The 8,724-nt window shown below is 35.1% G+C and overlaps 1 protein-coding gene across 1 annotated transcript in view; it reads right to left on the bottom strand.

Annotated features, from left to right (window-relative positions):
- Positions 1-1,492: 1,492 nt before the first annotated feature.
- Positions 1,493-8,724, bottom strand: part of LOC118187424 (uncharacterized) — a 55,753-nt gene continuing 48,521 nt past the window's right edge. The window contains exon 2 of the mRNA XM_035357643.2: positions 1,493-1,628. Within this exon, the coding sequence (XP_035213534.2) occupies positions 1,500-1,628 (129 nt within the window). The 3' untranslated portion in view covers positions 1,493-1,499. The remainder of the gene's footprint in view (positions 1,629-8,724) is intronic.

The following is an 8,724-nucleotide window of genomic DNA, read 5'->3' as shown; positions in this document are numbered from 1 at the left end:
GGAGAAGTACACAAGTAAAATTTTGTGAAGATAGCACTTATCATTTTAATTCTATGGATGTGCCCAAAGTGGCACAATGATTGAATAGAGCTTCGAAAAGAGTGCTGAAACGAGCATTGTTGTCAATGAACTGACCGATGAGATGCGGAGAAACGAAAACATACAGACTTTCAGTTGTCCCAGATTATCGGTGCGCCCTGTCTGGGCACACCTAGGGTTCGCCGTTTGATTTTAGGCAAGATTTCAAGGTAAAAATTTAAAAGTAATATAGAATAAAGAGATTAGTATACAGCCAAAAAAATAACATAGAAATTTCTTTTCAAACAATTCCTTTTATATCCTAAAAAAAATCTGGAAGATTTCTTTGAAAAATGAGGGTCTTAAAAACCTAAACATGGCTAAAATATATGGACTGGTTTGTGTTGAGCTGCCATCTACTATAAATAAAGAAGGTTCAAAGTAACCTATAGTAACCTATAGTAACCTTTAAATCCTTTTCATTCAATTTCTTTGCGCGTACAGAAGGAAATTTTAGGTGTTTCTAGACCGGACACACTGTGCAGCAAAGGGTAAAAGTGAAGGGGAATATTCTGAATGGAAATTAAAGAGAATAGGTCTTTTTACTGTAATATTTTTTTTCGTATTTAAACATCCACACTTTTTTTTTTTTTTTTTTTTTTTAAATCCTGCTATGAACATACATAGATTGTTCTCTCGTTAACTCCACTAAACGGAAATGCATTTCTCTCAAGCTCCAAGGGTCCAGGGATACTGGTTTGATTTGGTTTATTTAATTATGACAAAGCACTGCAAGGCTATCTGCCTAAGGAAAGAAATCCTTCGTGGATGATTTTCTAAGGGAAATTAGCTTGTATGGGGAAAACTACGAAAATGCCCATGCAGCAAGCCCGTTTGCTGGGATTCGAACCCGGACCCCCAAGATTTCAGGGACAATCAGCTAATGAGGAGTGAACATTAACTGAAGCTCAGCTGCATCTGCAACTTCGATTCCCTAATTCAAAATAAAAAACAAAGACTTTTCTAAAATTTGATTTTGCGATTTGAATCCGGGTTGAACCAGTGTTCAGCAGTCTTATACACTCTGCCAATGGTGGGCAGCATGCACATATATGTATTACGAATGAGATTTCATAATTTTTATTTATTCTAATTCATTACAATGGAATTCTAAAATACACGCATAAAATAAAGAAACAAATATATAAATAATCGGCAAAATTTACCCAGGATTAAGCAGTGATTTAAAATGAAAGCACTCAATACATTTAAGCCCTTGACCTTCACTAATTCCCAATAATTTCTATGAACAAAATCATAATAATAGGCTATTACCCTTCGCATAGCTATACCATTTACTGGTACTATATACTCTACCCTAGAATCTACTACAATAATGTAGGCTATTGTCAGCGTTCCTATCCTAACTGACGGAAGTACTGTGAAGAATAACCCTCATCATCTGGCGCTAAGAATCATAGTCAAAGATTAATAGCCGGGTAATAATGATGAGGCAGCGAGGAAATGGACTTACCTGGAGGACAAATGCATTCTGCTGTTTCCCTCTTGGTGCGTCTTCTCTGTCCGTAATAGTCGATACTCTCGTCGCCCTGAAAGCAAACAGGAAGAACAGTTAAGTTAGGATGACAATGAAGCAACCCCTTAACAAGCGGTTTGTTATGTCGGGGCATAATGCATTTACAGGTTCCTGAACATTACGGGAGAAGTGGAAGCTATTAGGGAAGCAGATACTCGCAATGGAAAGATGGCAGTTAAGACTACTTTCTAGGTTATGAAATTTCTTTATTAAGCAAATCATTGTTAAATAAATTATTTAGTGACGGTCATTTCTAGAAAGGAATTAATATAATTGTATAAAAATATTCACAAAAAATTAAGTTGCTATCTGAAAAATACAAACAACAATCTAACACTTCGGAAAGCATTTATCATTAAACGTTTTTAAAAACAAAAATGTAAAAAAGATTAAAAATATATTGTAAAAAACTAACCATCGTTTCTCTTCTAAAATGAAATTATTTACTGTTGTCAATTCATAAAACTAAATCTTTTTTAACCGCGGAACATCCCCACCTTGAAAAGGAAGAAATTCGATTTCAATTCCTCCCCTCTAATCGATATATTAAATATACACTAAAGTAAAAAAAAAGTTTCTATTAATTTTATACTATTATTTTTCTATTCTACTGAATAAAATTAAAAGTCAACATAAAAAGAATTTCCGCTTGAAAAGTTATGCTCTTTCTCTCCATAGATCTGTTTCGACAATCAATCATCAATAGAAAAATATGAAAACATTATATATAAATATATTTGCTGGCCATTAAAATTGCAACACCAGGAATGAATGATCTGACGAACGCCAAAATCACATGAAAGGAAGAAGTTCGGATATGCAACTAATTAGTATTTCAGCGCATTTTAGACGACACAGGAGGGAGAAACGACATCTGAAACACTGCATAAAAGAAAAGTTGTGCAGTTTACTTCTCATTTCGGAAAGTGCTCTGCAAGGTTGGAGTTTGCTTAGAATATCGTGTTGTGCCTCGAATAAGAAGAGGACATGCTTACCAACAAGTTTCGAAATTCGATATAGGCATGATCGTGGCCTATCGAAAGTGTAGATTATCGTTCCGGTATATCGCCGGTCGCAATGGTCGACATCCAACCACTGTCATGCAAATATGGAATCGATGGTTCGCTAAAAGTAATACTGAACGGCATGCAGGATCTCAACGCCCTCCTATGACAATGCCAGAGAGGACAGACATATTTCGAGGTTAGCCCTAGAAAACCGTACGACCACATCACGGACCATTAGTCAGGAAATGGGCATGTTTGCAGCATGCCCAGTATCCGCTCGTAAGTGCGTCGACGTTTGCAGCAGCTCTGACTATCAGCAGGGTGACCATTAGAAGTAATGTCATAATGTAAGAAGTAATGTCATAATGTAAGTAGTAGAAGTAATGTCATAATGTAAATAGTAGAAGTAATGTCATAATGTAGCATAGAGAAAGACGGCGACTCTGGTGCGCCAAACGACAAAGCTGGGTACAGAAATGGCACAAGTCGCCTTTTCAAACGAGTCCCGGTTCTACGCGTAGAATTCTGATGGCCGTATACGTGTCTGGAGCGTCTGAGGAGACCGCACGTAGCCCGCTTGCATTCGATATCTGCATAGGGCGCCTGCACCTGGTGTGATGGTTTGGGTAGCTACTGGGTACACGACACGCACATCTCTAATTCAGATCTATGGTAATTTAAACGCTGATGGGTACATTTCTGTCATCTTACGTCCAGTGGTTGGCCTCTATCTTTTAGGCCCCCAAACGCCATGTTCCAACAAGATAATCCAAGACCACATGTTGCACATCGTGTTCTGACCTTCCTTGATACACAGGGTATTCGATTACTGTCCTGGCCTGCGCGATCTCTAGATCTGTCACCCACTGAAAACATCTGGTCATGGGTTGCTGAGAGACTGGCCCGCCACCTCTCTCCAACAATACGGTTGATGAAATGTGACATAGACTTGAACCAGCATGGAATGAGTTGCCCATTTCTGTCATCTAAGCCAAGTTTGACTCCATGCCTAACTCCAGGCAAGGGCCGTTTTAACTGCCAGGGGCCGTTTTAGCCTTTCTACTAAATTCGCATCCCTGTAAACCTCCGAATTCGTTACAAATTTAATCATTTTGTTTTCATGCCATACAGTTTACGCGCAATAAATATATTTTTTGTATTTGCTTTCCTTCATGGTGTCGCAATTTTAATGGGCAGCAGTGTATATAGATAGACAGATATAGATATATCAGAAATTTCATTAAATTAGTAATAATTAATTATTATTAATGGCATACAAACTACTACGAAATTAATTAAATTACGTAGAATTAATATCCAACAATAGCAGCAAACTTAGTAATAGAAAATCATAAAAGAAGATAATAATTTCAAATATTTTTTAATCAAAAGAAAAATAAAAGTAAATTAATATAAAACACCTGTCCAGTAACGTTATAAATTTAAACCGGAAGCTGAAACCCAATTGACAGTCAGTATATAGGTAGATAGATATAGATATATCAGAAATTTCATTAAATTAGTAATAATTAGTAATTATTATTAATGGCATAAAAACTACTGCGAAATTAATCAAGTTAAATTACGTAGAATTAATATCCAACCATAGTAGCAAACTTAGTAATAGGAAATCATAAAAGAAGCTAATAATTTCAAATATTTTTTAATCAAAAGCGAAATAAAAGTAAATTAATATAAAATACTTGTTCAGTGACGTTATAAATTTAAACCGGAAGCTGAAATCCAATTGACAGTCAGATACGTATAGAAACTATCAAAAACAAAATTCAAATTAGAAACTTAACCTCCTTGGGGATATACATTAAAAATGAATTCAGTATATGCGTTATAAAATGCAAATCTTATTGGTAAAAATATCTTGCAGATCAGAAATTCGAAATAATTAATAATTATTATCAATATTGCGCAAAGTTCTGTAAAACTTAATTAAAAATCTGACGTGTACACCACATGACTTCCTTGTACGGAATATTAAATTATACGCATTTTTTCTTGCACTTCATTTAAACTTATTGGGTTGATTAAATCTACTTCGTCGACAGCGCATAAACCACAATAGAATAAATGCACTCTTTAAAATTCACTATATTTGTTTACCATAGCGGTACTCTGGCCCTAGGTTGACTTAACAGCGTTACATTTCATTCATTTTTTTAACTCAGAATGCACAAAATTTATATCATCTTAAAAATTATCTAATCGTCGCCACACGTTCTATTCAAATACTATAATAAAGCTAGAACGGTGTGTAAAAGAAATTAAGCAAATAAGACAAAAAAAAACAGTTTTTCACAGACAATTGAGTATTTCTCATTCAGTTAATTCAGTTCTCACTCCGCAAGAAGGCAAAAATACATAAAAACTCAAAATATCTCTATTAAAAATTACGAAGTAAATCTAAAACACTTATTTCCTCGAAAAAATTCCAGAAAGGATTAAGCATGATTTAATTGGCAATAATAAATGAATGCGTTATCTTTGTTGTTGCGAAGCTAAGTTTCTCTAGATTGGAAACAAATCCACTAGTCTGCTGTTTCGAATGTAAACAATCAATGGCCGCCGTCAGAAAAAAGGCTTAGCGGCCCTTAAACAAATTTAAAATTGTTGATAATTCTAAAAACATTGCACATAGATTTACTAAAGGCATAAAACCTTAACCGGAAGATAAGAACAACATAATTCAATCATTTTTAAAGCAAAAAATGTACAATTTATAAACATATAAGAGTAAATAAACTGAGATCACTGAGCGGGGTAACAGAGGGGATATATATATAAATATATTTATATACGTTTGGTGCGGTCGATTTCAACCAAAATACAAGGTGCACATCTACATGTTATAGCAGTCCTATGTACAAAATTTCAACGTTCTGAGGCTACTCGTTTCTGAGTTATGCGAGATACTTACGTACGTACATACGTTCGTATAAACGCCACGAAAAATTCTCTTCAGAATTCATTTTAAAGCAGTTTTATAATTTTTTTGGAGGAAAAGAGTTTTTTATTCTGTCCTTACGTACAAATGTCACGAAAAAACATCGTTAAATTGTATCCAATAGTGGTCAATATGGATATTTTCGTTGAAATATACTGCCTGAAAATTTTCGCGATTACAATACTTCCTTTTTAATTCGTACAAGGAAGTAAAAAATCAAAAGAGAGAGTTTTCCTAGAGAGTACGTTTTCCTAGAGAAGGATATTAATTATGGTAACTTACATTTTTATTGATTATTACAGTATGTATATATGCACACTAGTGTATAAAATTAACAGAATTTGCATATTATGTCGAATTTCTTAAAAACTGATGAAGAGATTTTAATGAAATTCGGTACGAATACACATTCATAACAGAGAAACATCATAACAGAGAAAGGGATACATCATTTAAAATTCATTTTATGTACGCATGGTTGTTAGTAAAGCTCACAGTGAAAGGTGTTCAAAATCAACAGTATGATATCGAACTCGTGATGGCATACCGGTCAGGAGGAAGTGCAAGAGTCCCTAACACAATTCATCCCACTCCTGCAGCAAAACAGTTTTCAACTCCGACATAGTTTTCAGAGGAAGATGAAAAATAAAATTGCTCTCCCAAAAGGTGTATCAGGCATGCTGTATCGGGTTATAGTAGGAGATCTGGCTGGCTTATCTATGCAGCAAATATGCTCACTTTCCAGGTAATCGTCCTACGGCTAAGATCTATGTGGAAGAGCGTTGCCATCCATCAACAGGAACCTAGAGTTAACTGCACTCTTGAAAGGTCGAACATAGTGCTCTAAGATCTTTTCTCTATATCTCATAGCAATCAGGGAGCCTTATCAAACAAACGCAGGTGTGTGTGATCGTCCAACATAATGCCTGGCCAAACGATTCCACCTCCACCACCGTAACGATCCTTATTCCTGATGAGGAAAGAAGGGTATCGTGTTCTAGACTCTTTCCAGATATAGAATCAGTGTCCATGCTGAATCTCGACTCACGCGTAAAGCGTACTGTGCTCCACTGAAGTCTGGTCCAAGGCACATGTTGTCTGTACTGTGCAAAATGTGATGTTTTGTGAAGTGCAGTGAGCGGGACGCAAACAACCAGTCTTATGACACACAGCTCTATCTTATACAGCCTTCAGGCAACTGTAGACAGTGAAACTCTGGTTCTAATGACAACATACAGCTCACCTGAGAGCTGTGAAGCTGTAGCGGCCTTGTGTCACAGCGCTAATAGTGTCAAATAACGATCCTCATTCGTTGCTGTGAATCTTGATTGACCTTTTCCAGGTCTTTTCGATATGGATTCAGTGCCTGAAATTGTGTCTACAAAATGCAGATGACACTGGGCGTTACACTGAGCTCAGTAGTCACCTGCGCTTGCGATGGCCTGCCTCCAATCTACTGGCAATTCGCCATCTCATTCCGTGATCCATACGTTCGTGGCTACACGTTTTACTTGATACCTAATAAAATTTACTCAACTGTTGCGAGAAACACGGCGAATGTCGTGAAAGAGTACGAGCACACAAATCGCTGAAAATCCTCCATCCCCTTATATCCCCTTCACAATTACAACTCCGCCAGACATGCACGTAAATACACTTACGTATTAGACTGAGTATTTGCATAATTCTTCGGCGGCATAATTAGTGCTTTTTGGTTCAATGCGTTTCGTAAAAATAGATATAATTTAGCAGTTATCTTAATTTTGCACACGAGTGTATATATGTCATAATGAAAGCAAAACAAGGAAAAGGAAATGACGGAGCAGTGTCGATACGTGATTAGACCCATATTGAAGAAGAATTTTGATTGCATAGTATTTAAAGAACTTGGCAGTCAAGGCAGTTTTAATTCCATTTTTATTTCCAATTGATATATGTGGCTACAATCACTTGGCACTCTAGTCGTGCCTTTCCACAGAAGATTTACATTTTTGATATTGTTGGGATAGAAAGCAAGCCAGCGAAATTACATCTTAGCACAGCAGAGATCAAAAGCTGAAGTGCGTAGTTATGCAAGATGGAGGCACGCGAAGAGAAAAGTTTTGGTTTGCAAGGACAGTTTCAGTTCTTAATTATTACGTCATCAGAGTTGCGCGGACCATAGAGTGATCTAGAAATGACGCAATGCAGATAAGTTATTACGATTTTAGAGTTATAATTCTGATTCATACATTTTTATCTTACATATTCCCCCCTTCAAAAAGAAAAAGGTGTAGCTACAGAGAAGCCTTTTGAAAGAGAAAGAGTTAAAGCACTATCAAATGTAAAAAAAAAAAAAAAAAAAAAAAAAAAAAAAAAAAAAAAACATAAATCATAAAATTTTTGCCCTGTAAAGTATAATTTATAAATATCAATTTTTTTTAAATAATTTTTTTTAAAAGCCAGCGAAATCACATCTTAGCACAGTAGCGAGCAAAAGCTGAAGTGCGTAGTTATGCAAGATGGAAGCACGCGAAGAGAAAAGTTTTGGTTTACAAGGTCAGTTTCAGTTCTTAATTATTACGTCATCAGAGTTGCGCGGGCCATAGAGTGATCTAGAAATGACGCAATGCAGAGAAGTTATTACGATTTTAGAATAAAGAGGAAGAATTAATGTTTTTAGTTATTCTGATTCATATAATTTTATCTCACATATTCCCCCCTTCAAAAAGAAAAAGGTGTAGCGACAGAGAAGCCTTTTGAAAGAGAAAGAGTTAAAGCACTATCAAATGTAAAAAAAAAAAAAAAAAAAAAAAAACATAAATCATAAAATTTTTGTCCTGTAAAGTATAATTTATAAATATCAATTTTTTTAAATAAATTTTTAATTTTTAGAGTCCTATTGAATTTTTCAGCATTTCAGTCCAATAGTCTTTTTGTTTGAGAATTCACATAATCATAATTCTTCAGGGAAGGTTCTTGTTATCGCAGAATATCACAAAATAAACTTTTACATAATCATTACTTATAATTAAATGTAATGCACATAAATATTTATGATACTTATTTCTATACTGATAAATTATAATTTAACATCATAAATAATAGGATTAAGATTTTCAGAATTTATGGTTTCACCGTTATCATCTTTCATTTACAATTCC

This window comes from Stegodyphus dumicola, chromosome 3, assembly GCF_044657685.1.
Source record: "Stegodyphus dumicola isolate Sdum_Otavi_A_Nest chromosome 3, ASM4465768v1".
Lineage (NCBI taxonomy): Eukaryota > Metazoa > Arthropoda > Arachnida > Araneae > Eresidae > Stegodyphus > Stegodyphus dumicola.
This window is presented reverse-complemented; position numbering and strand designations above follow the sequence as displayed.